Here is a 27,232-nt window from a genome sequence, read left to right on the forward strand (position 1 = left end):
TGCTTTCATCTTCAGGGGTTTGCAACAGCGGCCTTTCGTGCACAGCGTGAGGAGCTTGATTCCAGCAATTTACCAACAGTCACCTTACAGCACACCCTCGCCAGCAGACTGAGACTGTCCAGTAGACCGTGGGCATCCGAGGCTCTCTCACACTCGCACATGAAGCAACAATGTGTTTGGCCTGCGCTTAGCACAGGTGATAAATGGAACGGGGCTGGCGCTGAGCAAACCGCGGGTCTGACGGGCCTTCACATCACGGACCTACCCACGTCTAGGTGGTACGGCAGCATTGGAATCGCTCCCTCTCCTACTCCATCAACTAGCTCCGCCCCCATCATCCAACAGACCAACACCACCGCCTCATGTGAGATTACAAGAGGGGATAGTCCAAGGAGTCCAGCCGCGCGCTCCTGCACTGCGGTCACAAATGTTTGCCATGTGCTGGGGGCTGGGAATCAGCTGCACCCTACGGGAATTCACTAACCTGCTCTATCCCTGTCCCATCGCACGCCGCCCACAGGCCACAGCCGCAGCCGGCCGTCATAACTTGCCCATGAGTAATGCGTCCCAGTCAAGCTGCAGCCTACCAGATGCCCACCATTACGTAACACCAGGGTACACCCTCCAAGATCGGAACACTTCCAGGCCACGCGGGACGGGGAACGGGAACATGGCGAGGCGACAGAGCCTGGGGCGGCCCCAGTATACTGTACTACGGTAGTGACAGTCCGCTGGCGAGGGTGGGCCGTAACACCCTGTAGCCACCCACAACTGCAGGTGCCGGGTGACATTGAAATGCAGACACCTGAAAGTGGGGAACAGACAGCTAGCATGGGAAGGGTCGATGGGACTGATCACGCGCACCTAAGGGTAGCGCAGAGTCCTACCGCTACAGCGGCTGCAACTGGCAACTGAGTGGCGGATTGTGTCGATCTGACTGAGAGCTGAAGACCTCCCAAAATCTCAATCGTGGCTTACAGCCCATCCACGCCAGCGAACTGTCACTGTCCGGCCGAACGGGACATCCGAGGCTCTATCACCGTATCACGCTTGCCACGTGCCCACACGAAGCAACAAAGTGTTAAGCGAGACAGTCTGAGGCCGTCAGAGTCAGGGTTGCGGGTTGGTGGTATGTGTAGTCGACTGCTAGGGTTTGGTGATCTGGAGGGCGCCGGGCTCACAAGGAGCCCCTGGAGCGAAACGGCATATGCGGCAACCTCTTATGAAGTTTAGAAGCATGCAGCAGCAAGGCAGCACCACGTGTGCTATACTGTATCACAGGCCAGGCAGCAGATCTATCCACGTGGGCAGCCCTGCCCGATGACGTGGTGCATATCTCCTGTCCAGTACTGTCCCGTTGTTGTACCGTCGCATCCTTGGCTAGGAGCAAATCTGGAAATCTTCACGGTACTCCTGTCGCGCAGTTTTAGCGAATGCTAGCCGTATGCAATACCCCCTGCAGCACAGGACCCATGATTGCGTCTCGTACCCTGTCCATGAAACAGAGAGCTGTCTGCAGCCCTGTGCGTTCCTGTCCAACCGCAACCTTCAAACACGCTGCACGCACCGCCACCAGCACTCGTGCATCCGGTTAACATGCATCCCTAGGCGATACCGTGGCCTGTTCGCGCCCACACCTGGGCGACAGGCATGTGGCCAGCACCAGCGCGCCAGCCGCCACCAAGCTCGTCTGCAACGCCTTGCCTTGCGGCGCTGCTGTGGATGGCTCCAGCGGCCGCTGCGCCTCAAACACCGCCGCCGACAGTGGTGCAAAGCTGTTGCGGCGGGCGTCTGCATACAAACGGTCCAGGCTACTCAACGCCTCCAGCGCCACAGTCTTGCTGGCTTCCGACTCCTCTGCGACCACTGCGACCTCGACCGCATCTTCGTCCCGCTCTGCCACCGTGTCAGGCGCAACGCCAGGTTGATGCGCCCAAGACGCTCCGCCCTTGCCCTCTGCTGCCTCCTCCTCAGCTCCAGTGCCGCCCTTCCAAGCGCACGCCGCTTGCTTGCCACCACGGACGTCAGGCATGGCTGCGGGCAAGGGGCGGGGTGCGGGTTCCTGTCCAACTGCCTAACACATGTTACTGTCCAACGTCCATGCAAAGCGCAGCGCAGTTGTTCCCCGTGGTACTATGCCCAGGTACCAGCCCACCTGTTCTGCCATCGCGGCCGTCACACTCGTGCGCTGCTGCAAAGTGTATGGTGCCGCTTTTGGCCATAGAAATTGAGTTGCCAAGGGAAGCCTTTCGCCACCACGACATGTCTGGGGTGTTGCTGGCCTGCCGACAGCGCGCAGCGCTGCCGCAAGCGTCACCATCACAGCTGGCGCCGTCACGTGCCACACATGGCAGGGCACCTACAAGACTCCAACAGGTGCCGCCGCCGCCGGTGTCGAAGTCTTCGCCTGACGCTCTCCGGGCGTTGCCGACACCGACGGAGCTCCCGCCGCGCTCGCCGCGCCCAGGGGTACAGCACATGCGTCCAAGCACAGCTGCAGCCCAGCCCGTGCCGCAGCCACTGCCGCAGCCCCCATCGCTGGGAGCGGGGGGGCTGCACCCACCATTGCTCTGGTAGTTGCTGCGGCCGCCCTCAAAGCTGCTGCTCATGAGGGTGCGGCCGCGGCTCACGGTGGCTGCCGCGGCCAGCGCAGCAGGTGACGCACAGAATGGCGAGCCGCCAGCCCGGCCTGAGGCAGCACGTGGCGTTACCTGCTCGCGCAGCACACCCAGAACCTCGCCCCAGCTCGCGACGCTGCCACTGCGAATGCCCAAATACCCTGCAGGGCTGGCGCCCGTGCAACTGTGGCTGTGCGGCTGCAATCTGGGATGCTGCGGCGTATGGCCGGCTGGCACCATGCAGCTGTGGTAGCTAGTGCGCCGGCTCGTGTGCGGTGTGCCGCTGTCGCCCAGCAGGCTACTAGCGCTTGGATGTGTGGTCAGGCCAAGGCTCCGCCCCCCTTCGCCATCTAGGGAGCCGCCGGCTCGGCAGTCGTGGGCGGGGCTTGTGCCGCAGTCGTAGCCGCTGCCAGCACCCGGGCCGAACCGCACCGCGCTTGGCGGCGGCGGCAGCTGGCCCTGCAGTGAAGACACGGACGCCCAAGACGTCAAGGAGCCGCCACGTCCCGACAAGCGCCCCGGTGTGCGCTGCTGGCTTGGCGTGCGCAGCCCACTGACCCCTCCTGCCGAGCCCGAAGCGCCGCCCTCCTGCCGCGACAGCGCCAAAAGGTCGGGGCCGCCGAGGTGAGGCCGCAGGCTTCCCTCGCTGCACCGGGCACCTCCGAGGCTGGTGATGTCGTGCTGGGCCGCGCTATCCGCGGGCGTGGCCTGGGATGCGGCCATGGGCTCCGCGCACCCGTTGTGAGGTCCGGGAGGTTTTGCCGCCTGTGACTCACTCAGGCGCCGGCATGCATGTGTCCTGCAGGCGGAGGTGTGTGGGCTGCTGAGCTGCTGGGCTGTCGGCTGGTTGGGCGATGAGCCCAGGGCTCGTGGGGACCTGCCAGTGACGTCCGCAGTGATGCCCACCAGCTGCCGCGCCGCTGAGATGCCCACGCCGATGGAATTCTTGGGTAGGCTACACCTCTGGCCGGCTGGCAAGCCCTGTCCCGCTATGCTAACAGGCGAAACGGCAGATTGCGGTTGGCCTGCCTCTTCCTCCTCAGACAAGGAAGCAGCTGCAGGGATGAAGATGTTGGCGTAACGTGTGCTGATGATTTGGGGGCTGTAAGTGCGGAGTGCACCTTGGGTGGCGGAACGCGACAGCTGCGGCTGCGGTGGCTGCGACGCATGAGACTGCCTTGGCGTGACAGCCTGTGGCAAGGGTGCGGCGCTCCTACCGCCTGGGCGCTGCAGCTCACAAGTGGGGCTGCGGTGAAAGCTGGCAGCTCCTGATTTCGTTGACGTGCTGTATGCGGATGCGCCGTAGACGTCGCCCATGCCCACCAACCTGAGCATGCTGGGGCCCCTGCTGTCTGCAATAGAGGAGGGCGGCGGGGGAGACATGCCGGCTGCAGCAGCAGCGTCCAGGCTGAAGGGTGACGGTGGAAAATCGCGCGCGGAAGCAGTAGGCGCAGCGGCGGCGGCAGCGGGAGGGCCATGGGGTGGCCGCCCGCCGCCGGTGCACGGACCCGGGCGCGGCGGCGTTCCCAGCACAACGCCTGTACGGCGCAGTCACATGTAATCAGTGCATGCAATTTGGCGGAACGGGAGGTACGGCGGATGGCTATTGCGGACTACGTGTACTGCGTACATACCGCATGCGGGGGTTTTGTACGGCAGCCATGACACGCCTGGCGCATGCGGTACCTACCTGACGGCGGCGCCGTGCCTGGGGAGCCGACCCGTCGCCCCGCCAGCACGTGTGCCTCGCCGACCGCCAGTTCCCCCGCTACCGCCGCCGCCACGGGTGCCGCCCCAGTCACCGAACCCACGCTACTGGCAGCCCGGAGGGCTGCTGCACAGGAGGCGGCGGACAGCTCCGGTGTTGATGGGCGCGAGGTGCGCTGCTGGTGGTGGTGGTGCTGCTGCGCCGTCGGCGGCGGCATGGGCTGCTGCTGTCTGGCGGATGTGCGGCGGGGTGTCATCCGGTCCAGCAGCAGCATATCATGCAGGTCAATGCCGTACACCGCCGTGCATCGCCAGCCCGCGCTGCCCATGAGTAAGCTGCCGTAGCGGGTGACGGCGGCGCTGGATGGCGGCGCGGCGCTGGAGCTTGCGTCGACGGCGGCGCCATCTCCGCTGTTGCTGCGGCTGCTGCAGTAGGACGACGGCCGCCGGCTGCAATCGCCTGAGAATGGAGGGCCCAGGTGCTGCAGCTGGTCCAGGGCACGCTGGTCGTCGTCAAGCATCAGGCGGGAGGAGCGCACGAATGCGTTGCTGTTGCTCGTGGCGTCACTGGCGCCAAGACTGGCGCTCCCGGGTTCCGCGACTGGTGGCGGACTTGCCACCGTAATATCCATAGGGTACTCGGGCACGCCTGCCGCACGGTCCTGTCTAGGACACCCGGCAATAGCGCTGCCATGATGCCTAACAGCTGGTAAGGGAGCGCTGTGGGCTGGGAGCGCACGCTGTGCTCCTTCGTTGGGCAGCCCTGGTCGCAACATGAGCAATGCTGTGTCGGAGTGAGCCGTGAAACAGCCCACAGGGCTCGCGGGAGACCGCCCATCCTGCGCCTTCGTGTCTGTGGACACATGATAGCGCTGCTGCCGACATATCACGGCCGTGATGACCGCCTGCTCCGCTTGAAGGACGCCGTGACTCCGTAGTGCGTCCATTTGCGCGGGTCGCCTGCAAAGAGTGTTTTCTCTGTGTTACCCATAATAAACATAAATGCTAAAGCCCGTACATATCTTATAGCTATCGACAAGGCAACGGGCTTCAGCGCCCGATTTTCCCGTTTCTGCCCAACGCCGGTTGTAGCTGCAACCCACAGTACCTGTCCGTCGCCCCTATGGTTAGCGAACACCAATTGTATATTGCTTATTTGTATCAACACAGTGGTCCGTACTCCAGGGCATCCAGGTGAGGCGGGTTGCCGGCTAAAAGATGTGCGCACCGAGTATGCTACCAAATGAGCTTAATGACCATCTATCCAGATTCATCCATCAACCGTGGTTTGGGATAACTGTTGTGCGTTTGTGTCAAAGTCAGGGTTTGCATCCTGAGAAGTCCCCTGAGGAGTTCTGCCGTGTTTGTGTGCGAAGCGCTGCGGCACTGATACTCAAATGAACTACGCACGAAGTTTGTCTCTGGGGGCATGAGCCGCTGCGGGCTCGATGGGGTGGAACTGGGCCGTGCCGCACCATCCTGCCGCACCATGCCGCATGCACGCCGTTCTTGGATTGCGCACGTAACTCGGAACAGCGGCACACTGCATCGCAGCCAGTTGCTCCACCTGATCCATATTTTCGGCACATCTAATCGGGCAGACGCTTTTTAGGCGAGGGCTGTGCAAACACATCTTGTGCAGGGCAAGTCGATGCCAACTTAAAGCTTGGGCTCCACCCGGACTCATCAGATAACCGCTAGCGGGCCGCAAGAGGCACACCCAAGCCGGCAAGAGTGCACGATCGTAGCGGCAGACGTCTCAACGTTATTAACCAGCAGTACCTGGCAGCCGCTGCCGCAAGGAGAACAACGCGCGGACCGCGGTCCCGGCCGGGGAACGGCGTCACCGTAGGTGACCGTGGACGAGGGGAGTGGCTGCACCTGGCTGCACCTGGTATGCAGTCCAGTGATTTCAGTTGGGGCGTTTGCACAACTGCGGTTGGCCGGGTGTGGCAGGCCTGGGTCGGTCGTGCTCGTCGGTGTTCAGCCCTCGTCTCGTAGCGGAGCATGGGCTGTTGGGACCCCTGGTTGGGACCCCAGCCTGGTGGCGGTGCGCAGCCTTCCAACCGGGTAGTGGCGCAGACCAGCTGCGGTGCAAATTGCATGGATAGATAGTAACAGTACAAACCCAAAAAGCTAGATAGATCATGTGCGAAACATATACGGCGTGTGCCGTGCTTGCTGCGCAGGTTGGCGGTGTCACGCTTGGAACCAGGCCGATGGTCCCCGATTCTGGTCGATCCATCTGCTCTCTGTAGTGCTCGCGTTGAGTTTGGATGTGTCTGCGGGGGGGGGGGGGGCAAAGGAAACAAAGTGTCAGACCCCATGCCCCGAAATCCCCTGCTCCCCCCCAGGAAACGACCAACCCTCCCCACAGACAAAACCTTCTTGTTGAGGGGTTTAAACCCCTCCATTTAATGTTAAAGTGGTGACACTTAACTCCTCTTGACGAGCGCAATCACGCTGTGCCGTCGGCGGGCCTGTTCTGAGACTTCCGTCACACGCGGGATCCTACCCAGGGAAATCCCCTCGACCCGCCAGTCCACACCGAATTCAACTCTCTGCCATTTGATGTATGTAATTGGGGTTGGTTGGGGTTGGCTGGGGTTGGTGTGGGGGGAAGGGTGTCACTAGAGGCACGGTATGGACAGCGTGAAGCCATCCCACAGCTCAGTGCCCAGCCGCAGCAACAGCACCGGGCCAGTACCAGTACCAGGTGGCCAACCCCCACGCACCCACGACTGTGGGGATGCCCCAGAGGCATCAATTTGGTGTTCGATAGACGTCTAGTGTCTTGTTTGCGCACTCGGAGCAGAAATAGAGGTTGCTTGCGGTGGGATGCCGGACACATGTCGACCGTGACGTGTCTATGTACGCCGGGGGGCACACCCAAACCTTGCCCTGCGCCTTCCTGCTGTTCCCCTGGCCTCTTGCAACCCTCTCAGTAGCACGGGTGGAGGTTCTGCGCGTGTTTGAGGGTGTTCCGGGCATGGAAACTAAACCTCCTGGTCCTGGACCCCCTGACGAAACCTCGGGGACCCAGCCGACTGAGGACCGACCCCGGACTTTGAGGGCCCATATCTTTGCAATTACTACCCGGATTGAAACTCCGAAAGCGGATTCTGAATGATCTCGTCAAGCTCTATCCGTTTTGCGGCTGGGGCACACAAATGTAGATCTTACCCCCCCCCCTGCATCCAGCGAACTCGGGGCATACCCACCAGCAAGGTACGCAAATGCATTTCTGGGTACACGGAGTCAGGTTGTGCAGGTAGTGCAGGCAGAGCTGCAGGCCACGGCATCCGCCTACTGAATCTGCCTCTAAACCTGCTGTCCTCCTCCGCCCATGCACTTTCATACTGGCTTCATGGTGCAACATCGTGGCAACGTGTTACACGGCACTGTAATCCCACCATTGGCCATCGCAACAACCTGACAACAGGAATGTAGCGCACAACTGCCCATGTCTTCGTCCGTATGTGCAAGGGCCGGACCTACCCCTGAAATCAGACAATTGACAAACGTTTGGCCTCCCTCACCTCCCCGCCACTGTACTGCTGTGTGTCCACCACTACCACTGCGCCATACGCTTGGGTCCCCACCAGTCCGAACCCAGCACCGGCTTCAGGTCTCACCGTGGCTTGCTGCCTGTGTCATGCAACCTCTGCCCCTTTCGCAAATGTTCTCCTTGTTGCAATCTCGCTGTGCAGTCCAGGTGATGTCAGCCGTTTCCTGATCCGCTTCCACCCCATCCGACGTTCTTCCCCGCCCCTCTACCTAAGCAGCCCCGCTGCCTGTTACACTCTTCCTGCAACGAAGGCACGCACCCACAGTTGCGTTTGCTGGGTTCGTTGGGTTCCTTGCGTAATTGAAACCCTGCCTTCCATGTTTATAACTGCCGTGAGGCGGGGGTCCAAGCCCCTAGCCCTGCATGTCTGCCCGTAATTCATCTAACGAGCTCATCCTCGCTGCTGCCCTCTAGGCCTAATTAGCCGCTACCGCTCTCCACCCGTCTCCCCGCCTCCTCCCCGTCCTCCGCCTGCTCCTACCCTCCCTAATCCTCGTCACTGCCCCCGTTCTAGTCTCCGTCTCCTGCCGTGCTGTAGCCGTCCTCGCTGTCGGCCTCCCCGCCGCCGTCGACCAGCCGGCGGTCGTCCACACCCGGCGGCCACATGTCGACAAACGGCGCGAGCTGCGCACACGCCTCATTCGGCCCCACACCCTCCGCCTGCAGCTGCGTGTTGATCTGCTCCACCAGCGGCGCCGTCACATCCTCCGGAGGCTCTGTGTCGCCACCCAGCGCGTTGCGAAACAGCCGGACCACGAACGGCACCGCCGGCGCCACTGCCACTGCCGCGTCCGCTGGCCCCGCTGCCGCTGCCGCGCCTGCCGCATGCCCGCCAGCCGCAGCACGCCGCGTTTGGGCAATGGCTCTGCACAGATCCACGAACGCTGCTGCCGGGTTGGTGTCTTCGTTTAAGCCAGTCTGAAGGTAAAACTGGCCCTGGTTGTCGGCGAGCATGCGGTCCATATAGATGGGTCCGCGGCCGTGCAGGTCCAGCTGTCGCAGCTGCGGCAGTAGCGCCAGCGATCTAATAGCTGGCAGCGGGTAGTCGCCGTGGTTCAGGACCAGCCTCTGTGGCAGGCGGGAGCATGCAGAGGCGAGGAATGGGGGAACGTTCAATGCACATACCAAGCGTATTGATATGATGGAAAGCAGGGGTCGGGCAGGGGCAGAAAACTCATGCAGGGAGGTGGCGTGCTCATCGCCCCACTAGCTGTGGCATCAGCCTCTACAGCTCCATAACCATATGCTTGCATGGCCCCATAAGCGCACGATTGCGAGCACGATCGAAATACGGCGCCCACCTGCAGGCTCTGCAGGCGCTCCACGATGGTCTGCAGGTCCTCCACGCCCAGCAGCCAGTGCGTCAGAGTCAGCGACCGCAGCGCCAGCGGCGCCAGCGCGCTCAGCCAGCGGTGGCCACCCGGCTGGTCCGGCGCCACGCCCAGCTGGTCCGGCGCCACAGCCGGCTGCAGCTCGTGGGGCCGGCCGCGCACCTCCAGCTCCGCCACCTCCAGCTGCAGGCGGCGGCTGGGGCCGTGCAGGCTGCGGAAGGCCGCCAGGAGCGCCGCCGTACCGCCGTCTGCCAGCGTCATGGGCATGACACCACCGAGCCTCTGCTCAGTCACTACTATCTCACCCGACACTGGGCCGCCGCCGAGATCCCGGAAGCGCGTCCTGCCGACCTCTGACAGCGCAATGCACACAGGCGTGCTGCTGTCCACTGCAGAAACCAGGATCGGCGGCTGCTGCGGTTGCGGCGGGCGCAGCCGCGGCAGCAGGGCCGCCCGCAGCGTCCGCACCGTCAGATTCAACGGCAGCACAATGTCGGGCAGCCTTGCTGGCTCCTCCACTCGCCGGACTGGTGCTATTCTTCTTCTGGGCACAGGAGCTCCGGCCCCTTGAGGCTGCTGCGGCGGCGCCTGCGCCCGTGCGCCTACAGGCGCCGCCTCCACAGCAGCGGCCGATGCCGGCACTGGTACTGCTGTTGACGTGGACGGCTGCGGTGGCGGCAGCGGTAGGCGGGTGATGGTTGGTACCGCTGCTGCAGGCACCATGGCAGCGGCCGGGCCTGCTGCTGCCGCTGCCGGCGGCGGTGGCGGGGGTGGCGGCAGGAGCGTTGCCACTTGCAGGCGTGTGAGAGCCGTGAGGGCCGTGAGCTCCTGCCCGGCCACCAGACATGCGGGGTAGAGGCACAGCTCTCGCAAGTGGCTCAGGTGCGTGAACGCCGCCAGGCTGTAGATGGGCAGGAGCATGCCACGCAAGCCGCCACCGCAGCGGTTGTTCAGAACCAGGTGGGTCAGGTTGGTCAGCGCCGGCAGCACCGCCACACCGCCCCCATCTGCGACCCCAATTCCGCCGCCGCCGCCCCCGCCATCGCCACCCTGCTGTTTCGGCTGCTTTGCGATTGGGTAGCGCGAGTCAACCCGCAGCTCACGCAGCCACGTGAGGGTGGTGTTGGCAAAGGAGGCATCAGCAGCACGGCCGGCCCGGTCCAGGTCCTCATAGCTGAGCATCAGCGCAGCAGGCTGCAGCTGCATCAGCGCCTGCCTCATGCCAGGCGACAGGGGGCCGGGCAGGTGCTTCAGCCGCAGCGAGGCCAGGCGGCGTGGGCAGCTGCTGCTGCTGCTGCCGCCGCCGCTGTTGCTACTGCCGTTGCTACCCGCCGGTGCAGGGTCAGCGGCGCCAGCGCCCAGTCCACCAGCAGCATTGACGTCAACACGCCGAAAGAGCCGCAGCAGCAGCGCGGCGGCGTTGCCGCCGCCGAGGCGGTTGAGATGGGTCAGCTCGAACCGGCTGAAGGCTGGCAGCGCTGTCGCGCCCGCCGCGTCAGCCAGCTGCGGCGTCAGAAGCGGCGCGGGGAGCCCCAGCTCCACCACGGACGCCAGTCGCCCGTGAGCAGCGGCCGACGTGATTGCCCCCGCGCTGCCGGTCCACAGGGCAGGGGCAGGGCAGAGTCAGGGCAGGGGAGATATTGCATCCATATTGCATCGCGCTGGTACAAAACGCCCCGACATGCTTTCATGCCGTGCATTGGACATAACTTGCACAATCAACGCGCTTACATTTCGCCCGACACCGAAGCGCTGAAGTCCGAGTCCTCGGGGTCGCCGATGTAGTTGAAGCGCACCACGAGAGGGCGGTAGCCGCGCGCGAGCATGCGCACGAATGACTGCAGCACGTTTGTTGATGTATGCTGGGCGCTCACGGCGCGCGCAGCGGTCGGGAGCTGGATGCGGTGCTCGTCGCTGAGCAGGTGCGCGTCGGTTGCCAATAGCAGCGGCCTCGCCACAAGCCTCAGCCGGCTGAGGAAGCCACACCCTAAGCTTGAGCAGATCAGCTTCATCACCTCGCCGTCACCGTAGCCGGCCAGGTCCAAAAAAGGGTGCCGTGCCTGTGCCTGTGCGTCTTGCATTCTTCAAGTACCCTTTGAGCCGAAAGCTGAAACAAATTTGAACTATATGTATAATGTTTTACCCAGCGCTTACGAGGTCGGGCGCCAGAACGATGCATTTCGCGGTCACCGCATGGGCGTTGTTGCGCGATACACAACTGCTCTACGCAAATGCCCCAGCAAAATGGGTGCTCTGCGTAGCGCATCCCTGTATTCATTTTACATGTGATGCTATGGCAACGGCGTAGCTAAGCTGTCAGAACCCTGCCCCGGCTGTCACCTATTGTTTGCTCGCCCGCAGCCCGTGGCCTGCGCAAATAACGTTCTGTCATCGTTGAGGCGGTCACCTCGAAGCTGTCGGAGGTCGTGTACGTTCGGACTCCTCAATTGCCGCTTCCTCCGTTTGCGAACAGCCCGCCGCTGTGTTTACAACATGGCTCGGACTAAACAGGCTAAGCCCGTAAGTCAAGGGCTGAGGCAGTGCAAACAGGGGCGTCGCCTAAGACTGCTCGGTCTTGGTGACCTGCTTTGTGACCGCAGGCCCGGCCTGGACGAGAGGCGGCAGCCCAGCGGTCTACGCGGGCCGGCGAAGCCGTGGGCTCACCGGCACGCGGCGGCACGCCCGCTCGCAGTGGACGGAGCCCAGCGGGTAAAGCAGCAACCGGGGCCAAGAGTGAGTCTTGTGGCTGTTTTCGCCAGCAGGCTTCAAGCAACGGGGAAGGGGCTGGTTGCTGTGCTTTCCTGACCACGCCCCTGCGATACACAGAGCCGCACCGCTATCGGCCGGGCACCGTGGCGCTGCGCGAGATCCGCAAGTACCAGAAATCCACGGAGCTGCTGATCCGCAAGCTGCCCTTCGCGCGGCTGGTGGGTGCATGGGTGGGGGCGGCGGCATAGGCTCAAACTCTTTCGAAGCCCAAACGAAACTGCAGCAAGGCGCCTGTACGCTGAGCACCGTGTGCTTGTGCGGGTTTATGCCCGAGAACTACAGCAAGCAGGCACCATCCAACGCAGACACCACCAGTCACGTGAGCGAGTGACGTGGGCGAGCGTGTTGCTGCTCCTCCGCTGGCGACTGCTGGTACGCAGGTCCGCGAGATCAGCAACCAGATGCTGCGCGAGCCGTTCCGCTGGACGGGGGAGGCGCTGCTGGCGCTGCAACATGTGAGCCGCCGCCCGCTGTGTGCGGGGGGGGGGGGGAGGCGCATGCAGTGGCTAGCATGTAGAGCAATGAGCAAGCATATGCATGCGTGTTGCCCACACACCCATCTCCCAACCCGCCATCTCCCACCTGCCTAGGCAATGCCTCTGATGGCCTCTTCCACACGCGTGAGCCTGCTGCCCGCTCGCTGCCCGCTGCCCGCATGCAGGTGGCCGAGGACGTGCTGGTCCACCTATTCGAGGAGTGCAACCTGTGCGCCATACACGCCAAGCGCATCACCATAAGTAAGTAACTAGCTTGGAGGGTGGGCAAAAAACCGCTTTCTTTCAATAGGGGTGCGTGTGCTGTCGCGCCTCGCAGTCACCATTTGTTGACAGTGTTGCTTTTTTGCTCTTGTGGGTTACACCACGCATAGCGTTCGCTAGCGAAGTGTTTCTACACACAATTTCCTGCAGTGCCCAAGGACATGCAGCTGGCGCGCCGCATCCGTGGGCCCATCTACGGCATTTCCAGTAACTGAACGGCCGCTGATGTTTTCCGGTAGGCAGGCAGACAATTGTGTGCTGCATTTTAACGAGCACAAAGTTAGACGGTGTGAGCAAGGAGGGGCATAGGCAGCCACCGAGGTCATGTCAAGCTTGCCTTTCGTCTCTTGCCTTGCTACTTTGCAGGGGATGGTATGGCGGTGGCCGCGCTCACCCCGGCACCCTATGACGCCGCCGCCACCTTCACGGCAACGTGGCAGCAACAGGCAGAAAGCCGCAACTCCGGTTGCTGCCACAGCAGCAGTGGTGATGCGTGTACTTTGCAGCGTGCGGCGCGGCAATCCTCGCAACTACCAACACTTTAACTGACACACGGGGACCACAAACGGGCTTTCGCGCAACTGCCAACGAACAGGGGCAGCGCGTGGCGTGGTGGTTGGCGCGGGGCGCGAGTGGGAGCTGACAGTTGCGCGGGGGCGCGTGTGGGAAGCTGCTGTGGAGTACGGCGGAGCTCTGCGGGCTGTGGCGGTTGGCGCGCAGCGCGAGTGGGAGTGCGTAGTTGGACAGCGAGGCGTGTGGGAAGCTGCAACAGAGTACGGCGGGGCTTGGCGGAGGCTGGTGGTTGGCGCGGCGCGCGAGTGGGAGTGCATAGTCGTGCGCGCGCCGTTTGGGAAGCTGCGTGTGTGAGCTGCGTGTAAACTCAGAGAGACGCATGGGGCTGACCCGGTTTCCATAAGCTGCCTCTGAGCGTACACGGTCTCACACGGTTGACAGTTGGGCTCCAGCGCGTGCGGGACTCGCTGGAGTGCATGATAGTCGCTGGTGGGCACGCGCGGGCGGGGCGCGGGGGGAACTTGCGCGAAAGCCCGTTTGTGATCCCCGTGTGTCAGTTAAAGTGTTGGTAGTTGCGAGGATTGCCGCGCTGCACGCCGCACGTGCAAAGTACACGCATCACCACTGCTGCTTGCCACTTCAGTACCTGTCACATTTTGACGGTCAGCCGGCAGGTTCAAGATGAAGGCCGAGGGCTTGATTGAAGTGCAGACGGCGTGCACCGACACCAGAAGACAGACTTTGTCCCAACCGCCCCCGAATCCCGCGCCTGGAGCTGGCTCACGCACCCGAATTCGGGCTAGGCGCACCCACAGGCGCCCATGGGCGACATGGTCGCGGCTGCAGGGCAAGGCGGCTGCGGGAGTGCGGGGTCATGGCGGCGGCGCGGGTAGCCTTGAAGTGTTTGTCTGAAGACGGCACAGAGCGAGGCTGGGATGAGTTGGCCACCTGTGACATGAATCGATTCGCCTGTTCCGCCTGATGCTGTTGCTGATGGTGAGCGAGAGCATCCAAGCTTTTCCCGGTTTGTCGTCACCACCAAACCACAGCAAGAATGGCCACTTCTCGGTTTCAATCCAGTCGTGGGCGAGTTCCGCCCCAGGTTTACCTGAATTTTGCCCTAGCTACCCCGAGCCACCCCTGCGCCCCGCCCGCGCGTGGCCCCAGCGCCTGTCGTGCACTCCAGTGAGTCCCACCCGCGCTGCAGCCCAACTGTCAAGCGTGTGAGACCGTGTTGCGCCCAGAGGCGGCGTACGGAAACCGGGTCAGCCCCATGCCCCTCTCTGAGTTCATACGCAGCTTACACACGCAACTTCCCAAACGGCGCGCGCACGACTATGCACTCCCACTCGCGCGCCGCGCCAACCGCCAGCCTCCGCCAAGCCCCGCCGTACTCTGTTGCAGCTTCCCACACGCCTCGCTGTCCAACTACGCACTCCCACTCGCGCGCCTGCCGACTAGCACCAACTGCCCGTGTGCGTCACCACAGTCAGGTAGTTTCCGAGCTGGGCCGCCGTACAACTACCTGCTTACACTCGCGCAGCTGCCGACTGCCACGCTACCTCCTGTACGACTGAGGGGGGTTGGGGTGCCGTACACGAGTTAGTTGGGGGTGAGTCGGAGCTGTCCTAGAACCGCCATTATACTATTTTTTCACCGCAGCAGTCTCACAGGACAAAGCGCCAACCAGCTCCATTAATGACCAGCGCCATAGTACAAGCGGCTCTTTCCCCATCAGACATCAGTACTCTCCCTATGACATAGCAAGACTTGCTTTCATCTTCGCAACTATGAAGGACTGATGTGCTGCTGGCGCCCTACTACACGGCCTTACGCCGGTACTGCACGCCAAAAAAACAGCTTAAGTACCCCCCGCCTCACTGCGCCACAGCAACCGCCTGCGCCGCCGTCTGAGCCGTCTGAGCCGCCTGAGCCGCCTGAGCCGCCTGAGCCGCCTGAGCCGCCTGAGCCGCCTGCGCCGCCGCAATCTGCGCCGCCTGCGCCGCTGCCTGTGCGGCCGCCTGCGCCGCCTGCTGTTTCTGCTGCTCCTCCTCCACCGGCCCCTTGAACACCGTCGTCGTGTAGTATTTGGCCGGCACCGTGGACAGCAGCGCGTCCAGCGAGGCCGACATGAGGATGAACGCCTGCTGCACCTGCTGCGCCTGCTGCGGCGTGCCCACCGCGGACGCCAGGGAGGCAGCGCGCTGTGAACCGGGCGTGCAAAGGGGAGTGACGGTTAGGTTTGAATGTTGCAACACCGTTCAGTTCAAGTTCGCAGCCGCCTAAAAGCGGCCACACACTTGGAGCGCCGCTGGATGGACTTCCCCAGCCTCTACCCAGCAGCCAGCACTGTGCATCTCACCCTGCCACCCAACCCTTCCCAGTTGCGCCGCCTCTCGCCGGCACACACGGTCCGCCGCCCCGGTGCATTGCCCGGCAGTCTATCCTCATGCTGCCGCTGCCATCAGTCTCCCCAGTGGCATTGGGTCGCCGCGTGGCCTGTACCTTTCAGCCGCTTCCACCCCGCCCACCCCGGCCCCAGCTCCTGCTGCCAGTCACCTGAAGGTCCTTGACGTGGTCGTTGAAGGTCTTGAAGGCTTTGAACGATTCCACCGCCGCGCCGTACTCGCTGTTCTGCATCAGCCCCCACGGCAGATACAGCGTGGCCTGCCGTATGTCAGCCATGCTGGCGGCATCCAGGCTGAGCGCGAGCGTGTCGTAGGAGCCCGTCGCGATCTGCTGTGCGATGGACTGCCACGTCTTGGGCCGCTGGGACGTGATGATGGCCCAGTACTCCTTCACGCGCAGGTTGCTGGGCACGTCGGACTGGAACTCATACTGGAAGATGGTGGGGTCGTTGGGCTGAGGCGTGGGCGTAACGGGCGCGACCGGGAAGGCCACCGCTGGCGGGGGGTCGGCCTCTGCGTGCGCAACACCGCCCGACGTCCCCAACAGCGCCAGCGCGGACACAACGCCGAGCAGCACCGTGCGGCGCGGCGCTGTGGGGACATCCGCGACCACACCATGAATCCCAGAGACGTTCTCGGCGGCCGCGGCGCTGTCGCGTCGGCGTTCGCAGGGTTGTGATGATGCTGATGACCCAGACTGTCCGGCAAATACAGGAACGCCGTTGCGAGGCGACAAGTTTAGTCCCGATGTGCTAGAAATCCTCCATGGCGCTGTTATCGGCGCAGGCGACGCTGCGTGCATGCTGTGGCTGCGTACGCTTGCTTTTTGTGGGGCCCCGACTGTGCTATGCGGGCACCCGCAACGGCGTGTGGAGAATGCCATGTTGTATCCAGTAGTTTATTATTAAGGGAACGGCTTAGAGCGGCCTTCACAAAGACGGTAACATAAGCAGAAACACAACAATCTAAAGCACAGCAAGGATACCAAGTTAACCTAATGGAAAGTGAGGGGCAGAGAGCAGTGACGTTATTTCTCTTCTCTAGATTAAAAGGGACAGCATTTCGATGCAAAGTCCACATCGATGCCATGCGCATTGGCTGCGCATTTACAAGGTGCAGTGACGCCAGGATAAAGAAACACGTTAACCCAATGATTTCAGGTTTCTCTGGCCTGGAAGCAGACGTCGTGGGTGGCCGGGTGACGAATGCGGGATGCAAAACCTTACAAGCAGTCTTGCTCTGCCGGCTGGTCCCCTGACCCCCGGCTGCCGATTGCGCCTCCAGATTCAAAAGAGAGTGAGTGAGGCCACATGTACTCAAACCCATGTAAATACTCATGCTCACACTGACCGCTAGACGCAGGCACACTCCTGACTCATCGCTTCTTCTGTTCTCGTCCCGCACACCGCGCGCCACGTTCAGCACCACTTTACACCCCTCCACGCGCCACTCCGTCTCCTCCTCCCCCTCCTCCTCCCCCTCCTCCTCCTCCTCCTCCTCCTCCTCCTCCTCCTCCTCCTCCCCCTCCTCCTCCTCCTCCTCCTCCTCCACCACGTTCCACCAGCCGGTCCTTGACCGGACTTTGGTACCGTGAACGTACCGTGGGTCTCACCCGCTTCTTGCGCATCATAAAATCTTTGCGTGAGTATATTGCCACAGCTACGCATCCCGTATCTATGGCTTTTGCTACCTCGTCCTCTACGCAAGCCGAACTTCAACTTCTCGACTGGGTTTGGGCGCGTCGTCCGGCGGGTCCGCCTGCTTACGCTCCACCAGGGGTGCGGGGTGGCCAACTCGCCCCATGTGATCGGCAACGGCCGGCAACCGCCCCCAATTCCCAGTTGCGACCAGGCCCCGGCCCGATTTCTTTGCATAGACCTATAAGGAGTACCCCATAGATGACCCTTGGCGCGTCGGGCGACTATGAAACGGTGGCCGAATACATGCTTGTCGACGCAAATTTGAGTCTCGGCTTGGAGGCAGGAAAAGTTGCGCGATAGCAATCTATGGCCTTGTTATGTATTGGAGGTCTGAAGAATCTTTGTTTCAGGTCTCCGGGTGCCTACTGCAGGCAGAGAGGGGCTTCCATGCGCACGGCGAGGTGCAATTCTGAGCCTAAGTTCGAAAGCAGGACTGCGCAATAGCAGCCGCCAGCACTACTTTGACCTTGACATGTCAAAAATCAGTTTGGGCGCATAACACAACTGGGGCCGGGCCAGGACGGCCTTGCCCGACGCTGCTAGCGTCATGCTGGCTGTTGGCAAGCTCGTTCTTCCCCGCCTCGCTCTCCCTTGGAGCCCGGGAGCATCTATAGATGGAAATATAGTTAGTGCCGGTGGATCAGGGGTGAAATGTGCGCCCCGCGCGGTCCAGGCACCAATTCTAGGCGCCTGAAACACCCGCGACGACTTTTTATACGCGTTTCTCACGCTTGCGTATCCCCCGGTACATCATCCACTTCGTTGCCTATCCTAGATGATTCCTAGGGCTATGCGATCTATTAGTCTATGCACACAAGTGACATCCTTATTGAAACAAGGGTATATCTCGCGTTTTTGATCCTCCAAGGGGCTAATTATGCATGAATGATGCCATACATAACATCCATGCAGTTACGGCTGCTACTTTTGGGCGTTCGCGCTTCCCGGCCCCCTGTCACCCGGCCTTTCACCTCCGCGACGACTTTGTGCAGTCGGCGATGGCTCTATTGGCATGGCAATTGCCTCAGGTTTGCCCCTATGTATCTTAAATGATTCCTAGAACTTGGGACACCAAAAATGAGAGGGAAGCGGCTTAATGCAAGTTCAGTTCAACCCTGCGGCGAGTAGATTTACATTCCAACAGAATAATTGAGCTGAGGACGGATGATAAGCAACGTCGCAGTTGCAAAGCTCCTCTTTTGCCCTGTGGCAGCTTTCTGCCGCCATGAGCATTGCCCACAGCCTCGAAGCTTAAAAGCCCCCTCCTGAGCACCTCATCTTCTTCCTTTTGCTAATAGAGCATGATCTGGCGCGCCAAGCGCGTCACCAAGGTGGTGCACGCAGCAATGGCAGATGAAATATTGCTCTGTTGTCGGAGGCCTTATTTTAGTCGCCCGACGCGCCAAGGGTCATCTATGGGGTACTCCTTATAGGTCTATGCAAAGAAATCGGGCCGGGGCCTGGTCGCAACTGGGAATTGGGGGCGGTTGCCGGCCGTTGCCGATCACATGGGGCGAGTTGGCCACCCCGCACCCCTGCGCTCCACCTCATCTCGAGTGGCTGTAAGATAAAGCAAGGTAAAATCCTTTGGGCGTATGGATGCGGATGTTACAGAGGGGACAGTCCCAGCACCCGAAGACGCCGAGCCATCACATGCTATCAGGGCCCAACTGGACTCCACCAACCCCGACTTTGCTGCAAACCCTCCCGCGGGCAAAGTCCGTGTGACTCCGCGCTCAGTGAGTCCTAGCCAAGCCTCAACCCGCCAGAGCCCCACCGCTGTGCCTCAACGCCACAAGCCTAGGCACAGGAGTGCCGGGAAACGTCTAGGCCGCAGGACACACGCACAGCGCACGCACTAACCAGGGCGCAAGCGTCCAGGTACTAGAACGGTCGCCCACACGTGCATCCTGCCAACACACAAAGTCACAAAGCCACCAACCATGCACAACCTCTCACGGCGAGGGAGGCGGGGAATCAGCGTCATACGGCAAGCGCAAAACCATGCCGTCACCAGCAGCCCGAGATATGAAGGGATGCGCAAACGGCACAGCGTCCCAACCCTTTGGCCTGATACCCAAAGTCCCAAAGTCACAAACGTCCGGAGACGACCCCAGAAGTCAGCTACGACGGCAAGTCCAATGCTCAGCACCCGGGCCGACGGCAGCTTCGCTCGCGCCGCCAACCCGGCCATAACCACACGCTGCCGACCAAAGTCCAGGGCAGACATAGCAGCGAGACCAGGGGGGGGGGGGTAAGGATGCCGCAGACATACCCCACCCTTCAAATCGAAAGAGCTTGACGAGAGCGTTCAGAATCCGCTTTCAGAATTTTGATCAGGGTAGTAATTGCGGAGATATGGGCCCCCAAAGTTCAGGGTCGGTCGTCGGTCCCCGGGGTCCCCAAGGTTTCGTCACGGTGTGCCGGAAACTTTCGTCTGGGCCTCATAAGACAGCAGGGCAAGCCCAGACCGTTGCCCAAAGCATGTAATGGATGCTTTAACGGCTGGGAAACGTCAGGAGCCTACCAGAAGACGAAGGGCTACCGCCCGTCAACACATGTCGGGTTGGGATGTTGGGGTGGGACATGTCTCGCCTGACCAGAACGTGCCACAAGTCGCGGACCGGTGCTTGCGCGCCGGAGGAAAACGCATGTGTATGTCCCATGCGTAGGTAAGTCTCGTGGGCGTGCTTTACACGGGTGCAACTGAACGGCCGCAAGATGTCCTCAACATGTTGACAACATGGCTGTGGTCAAGACGCGCCCGACGAACTTTCCGTGTTTACATGTTAATAGAGCTCGCTGAAAGCAGTCGTTTGGCACCATTCTGGAAGAAAACAGAGGGGATTTAGGGGGTGTACGGCACGGTACGGCACGGTCGGTCGTCGGTCAGGGGGGGTCGGGAGGTTTTGCGGGGTGGGGTCTGGAACTATTGTTCGTACCCCCCCCCCCCCCCTGGCGAGACACACCACATCCCACACAGGTGGCGCAAGCCCCGCAGGCGGGTGCACTAACCGGCGTATGGCTTTGATGGGGGCTTGGGGTGTTTGGCTTGGGTGTTAACACTCGATAGAGCACGCGCTCCTCGGCTTCCCCCACTTCCCCGACTTCTTTTTTGTCACTTATTTCTTAGTTACATACTGTTTGGAGCGCCTCGCAGGCTTGAGGTCAGCAAACGACGGGAAGACGGAACAGAGGGATGCAGGCGCTCTGGATTTCGCGACGACCCCGGGCACAGGATATCGCCCGGCGAAATCCCGCTGTCTTCAGTACAAAGGGGGATTCCTGGCGGGGACAGCGGGATACCTCGGGTGGGGTCACCCGCGGAAGCGGGATTCGGCGCCGGGGGGCACTGCAGACAGCGGGATTCGGCGCCGGGGGGCACCGCAGGCAGCGGGATTCGGCGCCGGGGGGCACCCCACACAGCGGGATTTGACGCCTGGGGGCATCCTCGGGAGCTGGATATTGCAGATGTTGGCACCCGGGGAAGCGGGATAGGAAGGGCGTGGTAGCGGGGTTGTGCGCGCAGGGCGCAGGGCGGTGCACGTGGCAGCTTGGGCATGCCAGCCCACGCATCCCCGTTAACCATAGACTGCCTCTTGATGCTTTCAGTACATATATACGCATAAAGATATATCTGTTTCATCCCCATCACTCCTACGGCGGCCTTCCAAATGTTGGGGCTTTCAAGCGATCCTTTCTTCTGCTTCTGGCTTTAGCACAGGAGGAGCCGCGAATATGCATATAGTGTACATGGTTTGCTGCCTGGGCCGCAAGCGCTGGCTAAGCTACCTCCAGCGCTGTTGGTGCCGGCCAGGAGCCATTGGCTCCTTATCCCCACCTAGCACCAAAGCGCTGGCGTGAAGTAGATTTAGATAACAAAGCCGCATCTGTACCCCTTTTAGCATCAAGGCACACTAAAATACCGCGACGGAGATATTGGGCCGAGCCAGTTCCTGACAAGCGCCTGAACAGTGCCCGGAAACACGCATGACCCTGCTGCCATAACAAAAGTTTACTGTGGGAATGCGACTAAACTCAGGGAGCAGTCACATCAAGTTCCCCGCCCTCCCTGCTTCATTCGCTCGCTCGCTGATTGGGACCATGCGTGCTCATGGCCCTCCGTAATACCTGCCCTGACATAATGGAGACTGCCTTGTGTCTGTAGGTGGTGAAGGTGGTAGGTCTAGGGGTGTAGGCCTAGGGGAAGGGGTGATGGGGCGGGTGACGGCGCCTGAGATGCTCCTGGGCCCGGGAGCATACAGCGTGGACAGGTAAAGCACTATGGCCGAGCCAAGTAGGGCAGTTCACTTAGGCAAATGCAGATTTGGCCGCGCCAGATGGGGGATTTGGCTGGGGCAGCTGGGGATTTCGCTGGTGGAGGTAGGGATTTGGCCGGGCCAGGTAGGGGATTCGGCCGGGGCATGTCGGGATTCGGCCGGGCCAGGTTGAGGATGCGACCGGGCCCGCTGGGAATGTCGCCGGGCCAGGTAAGAATATCTCGCGGCTCAGGATGTGTGCCCGGGGGACACCCCCGGAATTTGGCTGGGCGAGCGGTACTGCATCCCTCCGGACGGAACTTGATTGCGACAGTTGACACCGGTGCGATGGGACAGGGGCAGGTTGGCGTAGTCCACCGTGTTCCCAGACCTCAACAAGCAGTTTTGCAACATCAAGGCAAGATTGCATGGCTGGTAAACGCCGGAGTTACTGTACCGAGACATCGCTGATATGCTGGCAGGCTGACGACAGTTGACACGGCCGCGCATTCTGGAGGGTCCATGGGAGGGCCGTCCATGGATTGCTGGGGGTACGCCGAGTACAAACACACTCAGGGCGCGACCAACCCTAAAATCCAATTCGGCAACACTGTCGGGAACAGGAACGCGGGTATTACCACATTCGGAATGCATGTGGATCATGGGGGGAACCCGTGATGTGGATGGTGTTGCAAGTGCGCTGCGACCTCAGAGCCTGCCTGCCTCCTTGCCCGGCCCTGCCTGTGCCTGCGCCAGACTCAGCACACCATGGATACCTACGAGCACTTGCCTAGACTATGGCCCTACAGCTACACATGGCACGGGTCCTGCGCACTCCCGCCCCAAGGGCACACAGGCACACTCGCCTGTGGGCGTGCCCCATTGCCGTATCATGCTCAGGCCTGCGCACATGTGCGCCGCAAAATTCCCGGCCAAATCCCAACACTAACGGCGCCCACACCGCGCAACCCCCCTCATCCTGGCATTTAGGCCCCTCCTGCCCGCTTGCCGGCTCCGTCATGGCAGCCACCGCCCCCGCCTCCGCACCCCCGCAGAAGACCCCTTCGAGCTTCTATATAACATCCTGACCATGCTGCTGCTGCTGATGCCATGCTGCTCCTTTTACTTCTTTCCGCTGGAGGTCACGTTGAACTTGAAGAAGATGATGTCGCCGTCGGTCACCACATACTCCTACAGGGAAGGTGCCATGGCGGTGGTGTGTAAGGCTGCCCATGTCTGATCATTATTACCATGATCGCAGGCATCCCCTGGGCACCGTCCCATTCGGGTTTGCAACTCCCGCTCCCGCTCCTCCTGCCTGCTCCCGGGCCGCCCCCGCTCTGCGTCCCGCTCTGCGCCTCGCCCCTCAGTGCTCACCTTGCCCTGCTGGCGGTACTTGCCAGCGGCCTTGACTGCAGACTCCGTGCCTAGCTCCTTGAGCTCCTCGAACTTCATCACCTCGGCGCAGATGAAGCCGCGCTCTGGAGGGAAAGACAGGGGAGGCGGCAGGGAGGCGGCGCGCGAGGGCTGGGTCAGGGGGGAAGGCAGGCACCGCTGGCGGGAAGGCTTATTAAGGGACGTGTCCATGCCTTACCGGTGCAGCGCCCGCACAGCAGCAAGCCCTGTCCATGCTCATCCGGCCATCCTTGCTGGTTTGCTGCGAAACCGTGCTGTCGGGCCCATAGCCTTGCCCCAGGCACCAGTTGGTTGGGTCACCACTGCTCACCAAAGTCTGTGTGGATGGTGCCCGCGGCCTGCGGTGCCTTGGCGCCCTGGCGGATCTGCCAGCACTTGACCTCGTCCTCGCCGGCAGTGAAGAAGTAGATGAGGTGGATGGCGCGGAAGCCGGTGGTAATAATCTGTCGGAAAAAGGGAAGTTGCGTTGATGAATAGAATTTGGGCTGCAGGCGACAGCTGTCCTAAGCGACCCATGTACACAGCACTGTCCTGGAGGGCCCCTTTTCCTCGTTGTATGGGTCGTCCGTGGATGCTGCACACGGCACACCGCTATGTACGTAGCTGCAAACAAAGCCAACCAATTTCACCGAAGCAGCAACGTGCACACACCCTCCCCCTTTCCCTCCCACCTTGGGCAGCTGGCACACCACACCCAGCTCCTTGCAGTACTTGTCCTTCTCGTCTGCAGGTCGAGTGACAAGTAGCAGTGGCGTAGGAACACACTAAAGCGCAAGTACCGTGATCAGTCTCAGTCAAGGAGCGTGGCAACCAGGTCCAAACACATGCAACCGGCATAGCCCAAGGAGAACCAACAGTGGTGGGCAGAGGCGGGCCGGTGCGAACAAAATGGGTTTGCTGGGCGCCCCGACACGGGCCGAGTCCGCCCAAACTCGAGACCCACCATCGGGCATGTCGTTGATCTTGTTCTCGAACGACGCCGAGAAGGGGATGATGGGCTCACCGCCGTGCGCCTGCATAGAAGCGAAGGTGACGCATCATGTTCGCAATCCTAGCACTCGTGGCTAGCACTGTACCGGCGCCTCAACGTGATTGTGCGGCAGTCGCCGGGCTTGCTTGCTCACCTGCACCCACTCGTGGATCTTGGGCAGGAACTTGTTCTTCTTGCGCGCGAAGTCGTTCTCCGACATGTTGACTGTGTGTCGGGTTGGGCGGTGCAGCGGTAGCGGCGGGCAGTGGTGAGAACCCCTCGTCACGCCTCCAGGCTCAACACACGGCAACCCTTAACCACATCACACGCCTGCGCCGACGACAGGCGCGCCGCACGCTGCTGAGCCCCAGTACCGTACTGCCTCACCCAGGTACACGGCGGGCTTGGCTGTGAGCAGTTGGTACTCGTTCAGCCACTCCACGTCCTTGGCCGACCAGTCGCCAAAGCGCACGTCAATCTGGCGAGCGGGTGTGGCAGCGCGCGACATGGTGTTAAAGAGCACAAATAGTATCGTGCGTTCATATGCTCTCTTATCACTCCTCGCCACTTCCCTAGACCTCCCAGCACCAACCGCGAACAGCGTCCCTCCCTCCGGCCAGACCCTCTCCTGCAGCGCCCCTCCGCCCCAGCACCGGCCCCGCCCGCACCCATCCCCGCGCTCCGCAACCACCCGCAATCACGCACCTCCTTGTTGAGGTGCTCCAGGATACGGCCGGCGCACTCGAGCTCCTCCAGCTGCTCCTTCTTGAGGCCGCGGCTCTTGAGCTTGTTGATGCCGTCGATCACGCCCTCGATCTTGGCGCGGTCCTTGGCGCGCAGCTCCTTGTGGATGATGTCCAGGTCTGTGGCCAGGCAGAGGGTGGGTGAGAGGGAGAGCGGGAGGGTGGGCGGAGCCTACTAGACACCGTACTGCGGGCGCCGCCGTATCTCCCATCCGGTGGGCAACGGTGACCGACCCGGCACAGCCCTGGACTCAGTCGTGTGGCCAGTGGTGACGCGTGCTGCGGCCTCTCCAATCGCACATACAAACACTTGAGCCCGCCATCAGCGCCAAACCGCCGAGCGCCGGCCGGCGGCACCCCCGCCCCGTGCGCCGCCCTCGGCATTCAGCACCAAGCTTTCAGGCGGCGCATTTCACTTCCCAATGGAGCAACAAAGCTTTTACCCTCCACCCCCACATCCGTCTTTTGCTTACATCACCGTGCTCCTCCGACCATTCCTTACGCTCCACCTCCCCTCGCAGCCCTCCTTCCGCCCCTCCTGCCGCTCCCTCCCACCCCCTGCAGTCTCACCGCCCACGGGGTCCACGCGGTCCTCCACGTGGATGACGTCCGCGTCCTCGAAGGCGCGGCACACGTGGAAAATGCCGTCCACCGCCGCGATGTGGCTCAGGAAGGCGTTGCCCAGGCCCTCGCCGGTGGCGGCGCCGCGCACCTGTGTAGGTGGGTGGGGCCCAGGCAGGCGGGGAGGAGCAGGTGCGGGTAGCCCACTGAATTCATGCCGAAGCCCAAGACAAAGCCGAGAACTCACACATGGGTGAGCGGGACGGTAGGTGTGGCGGCCGTGTGCGAGGATTGGAGCAGTGGCGGGCAGGGACTGCGCCCCCCACGCTTTGCGCACGCAAGCGCTGCCGTCCAGCCCTGACTTCGACTCGGGCGGCTTCCCACCACATGCCGCGACTACTGCTGCGAGCGTGCTCCAGCGGCGCCCTCCGCAATTGCTTTGGCCGCCACCGGTGCTCCAGCTGCTGTGGAGGTCATGCACAGGCAGTCCCCATTCGACCGCGAGCTCCACTGCGCTGCTGTCCCATGGATACTTTAATCACGCTGCTGCCTGCCGCCTGCTGCTGCTCTGCCCCTCCAGGCGCCGTCACTGTTCCCAAAGCAAAACGCATGGCTATGCACGCGCTCCTTCATCTGGCTCCCCGTGGTCGCTGTCCTCTGTCCACCCTTTTCCGGTCCGGCCTCGCCCCTCCCCACGGCCCCCCACCCCCCCCCAGGCCTCTGCCCTCTCAACGGCCGCCTTCCGTCACCACCACACCCACACCACCCCTTCGGCCGCCTTCCAGCACCCCACCCCACCAGCCTCCATCCCTCGACCCCTGCATTCTGCATCTGGCCGGACCAGCACCAGACCCAACCAGACGCACCAGACCGGCAATGTCCACCACATCCAGGAAGGCGGGCACGGATGACTTGGGCTTGTAGACGCTGCACAGCCAGTTGAAGCGGTCATCGGGCACGTTCACGCGTGCGTTGTTGGGGTCGATGGTGCAGAAGGGGAAGTTCCTGCAGGCAGGCACGCGGTGGGGGTCCAGTGGCTTAGTTCGGCAGGCAGGGAACCCTTCCTTGGATGCATTATGGGCGTTCGCATCAGTAGTATTCCCCCTTCTTTCACAACCCTATCCTGCGTGCGTCGAATATTATGCATGACATGCGGGTCTCCATCAGAGCCCGAAGTCAAGCGAGAAAGGACCGAGGCAGGGTGCACAAAGCGTGCCAGTGAGTGTGTCTTGCCGACCAGTGCGGTCGCCCTCAGCCAACCGCCGCCAGCTCCTTGTGCAACTGTAGCCTAGCCGAAACACTCACTCGGCGGGGACGCCCACTTTCGTCAGCAGGTTGAACAGCGTCGACTTGCCGACGTTGGGCATGCCCACCTGCGGGTGAGGCATAGCCGCGCGAGCGGTTGAATATGATTGCCACTGCAGCGCGCCACCTCAACGTTCCCGCGCAGGCACAAACCAACCCACAAGGCCAATCTTCAGGTTGCTCTTGAAGCGTCCCAGCAGCGGGCGCTCCTTCGGGGCCTCCTGCTTCTTCGGTGCCATTTTTTGCTGTTCAACTAATGCGCCCTGGGGTTAGGCTGCAAAAGCACTGCGTATGCGAGTCAGGACAATTGCGGCGCGAGCGATCGCTAACAGCCGTCTCTGATCGACTGAGCACAAGAACAGCACCTGCTAAGCAGGTGAAAAGGAAATAGGGAGGGCTCCCCGCGCCTCTCAATGCAGCGATCGCAAGCCATGCGGCCCATGCGGCCCATGACGGCACCCTACGGCACTGTCTTACCGGGCGCCTTGCTCAAACCTTTTCCGCTCCGCCCCTCAGCCAGCCAAAGCCCGAGCGAGTGCTTGTGGGTGGGGTTGTGATGCAGGTGTGGGGGTAAATACCAGCCCAAGCTGAACGGCCTAAACTAAA

General features: G+C 62.0%; 6 protein-coding genes across 6 annotated transcripts; 1 reads left to right on the top strand and 5 right to left on the bottom strand.

The window, feature by feature from the left end:
- Positions 1-72: 72 nt before the first annotated feature.
- CHLRE_02g104725v5 (uncharacterized protein) lies at positions 73-5,456 on the bottom strand. Its single transcript, XM_043059781.1, has 4 exons — positions 4,309-5,456; positions 2,156-4,156; positions 1,182-2,034; positions 73-805 (listed from the first exon to the last, which is right to left on the bottom strand). The coding sequence occupies exons 1-3, from the start codon at positions 5,270-5,272 to the stop codon at positions 1,592-1,594; spliced, it is 3,408 nt and encodes a 1,135-aa protein (XP_042927415.1). The 5' UTR covers positions 5,273-5,456; the 3' UTR covers positions 73-805; positions 1,182-1,591.
- A 1,944-nt stretch (positions 5,457-7,400) lies between these two features.
- Positions 7,401-11,336, bottom strand: CHLRE_02g104750v5 (uncharacterized protein). The gene is made up of 3 exons (XM_043059782.1): positions 10,956-11,336; positions 9,195-10,815; positions 7,401-8,961 (listed from the first exon to the last, which is right to left on the bottom strand). The coding sequence occupies exons 1-3, from the start codon at positions 11,303-11,305 to the stop codon at positions 8,404-8,406; spliced, it is 2,529 nt and encodes an 842-aa protein (XP_042927416.1). The 5' UTR covers positions 11,306-11,336; the 3' UTR covers positions 7,401-8,403.
- Positions 11,337-11,466: 130 nt separating this feature from the next.
- Positions 11,467-14,298, top strand: CHLRE_02g104800v5 (uncharacterized protein). The gene is made up of 8 exons (XM_043059783.1): positions 11,467-11,744; positions 11,825-11,957; positions 12,051-12,151; positions 12,374-12,448; positions 12,655-12,730; positions 12,780-12,802; positions 12,902-12,986; positions 13,118-14,298. The coding sequence occupies exons 1-8, from the start codon at positions 11,718-11,720 to the stop codon at positions 13,294-13,296; spliced, it is 699 nt and encodes a 232-aa protein (XP_042927417.1). The 5' UTR covers positions 11,467-11,717; the 3' UTR covers positions 13,297-14,298.
- Positions 14,299-14,319: 21 nt separating this feature from the next.
- Positions 14,320-16,716, bottom strand: CHLRE_02g104850v5 (uncharacterized protein). Its single transcript, XM_043059784.1, has 2 exons — positions 15,824-16,716; positions 14,320-15,468 (listed from the first exon to the last, which is right to left on the bottom strand). The coding sequence occupies exons 1-2, from the start codon at positions 16,472-16,474 to the stop codon at positions 15,142-15,144; spliced, it is 978 nt and encodes a 325-aa protein (XP_042927418.1). The 5' UTR covers positions 16,475-16,716; the 3' UTR covers positions 14,320-15,141.
- A 166-nt stretch (positions 16,717-16,882) lies between these two features.
- Positions 16,883-17,986, bottom strand: CHLRE_02g104876v5 (uncharacterized protein). The gene has a single exon (XM_043059785.1). The coding sequence runs from the start codon at positions 17,297-17,299 to the stop codon at positions 17,102-17,104; it is 198 nt and encodes a 65-aa protein (XP_042927419.1). The 5' UTR covers positions 17,300-17,986; the 3' UTR covers positions 16,883-17,101.
- A 4,265-nt stretch (positions 17,987-22,251) lies between these two features.
- Positions 22,252-26,988, bottom strand: CHLRE_02g104900v5 (uncharacterized protein). The gene is made up of 12 exons (XM_001699711.2): positions 26,788-26,988; positions 26,627-26,694; positions 26,188-26,326; positions 25,331-25,472; positions 24,723-24,880; positions 24,405-24,495; positions 24,172-24,242; positions 23,991-24,060; positions 23,719-23,771; positions 23,358-23,490; positions 23,009-23,112; positions 22,252-22,822 (listed from the first exon to the last, which is right to left on the bottom strand). The coding sequence occupies exons 1-12, from the start codon at positions 26,863-26,865 to the stop codon at positions 22,754-22,756; spliced, it is 1,176 nt and encodes a 391-aa protein (XP_001699763.1). The 5' UTR covers positions 26,866-26,988; the 3' UTR covers positions 22,252-22,753.
- Positions 26,989-27,232: the final 244 nt, after the last annotated feature.

This window comes from Chlamydomonas reinhardtii, chromosome 2 (genome assembly GCF_000002595.2).
Source record: "Chlamydomonas reinhardtii strain CC-503 cw92 mt+ chromosome 2, whole genome shotgun sequence".
NCBI classification, from domain to species: domain Eukaryota; kingdom Viridiplantae; phylum Chlorophyta; class Chlorophyceae; order Chlamydomonadales; family Chlamydomonadaceae; genus Chlamydomonas; species Chlamydomonas reinhardtii.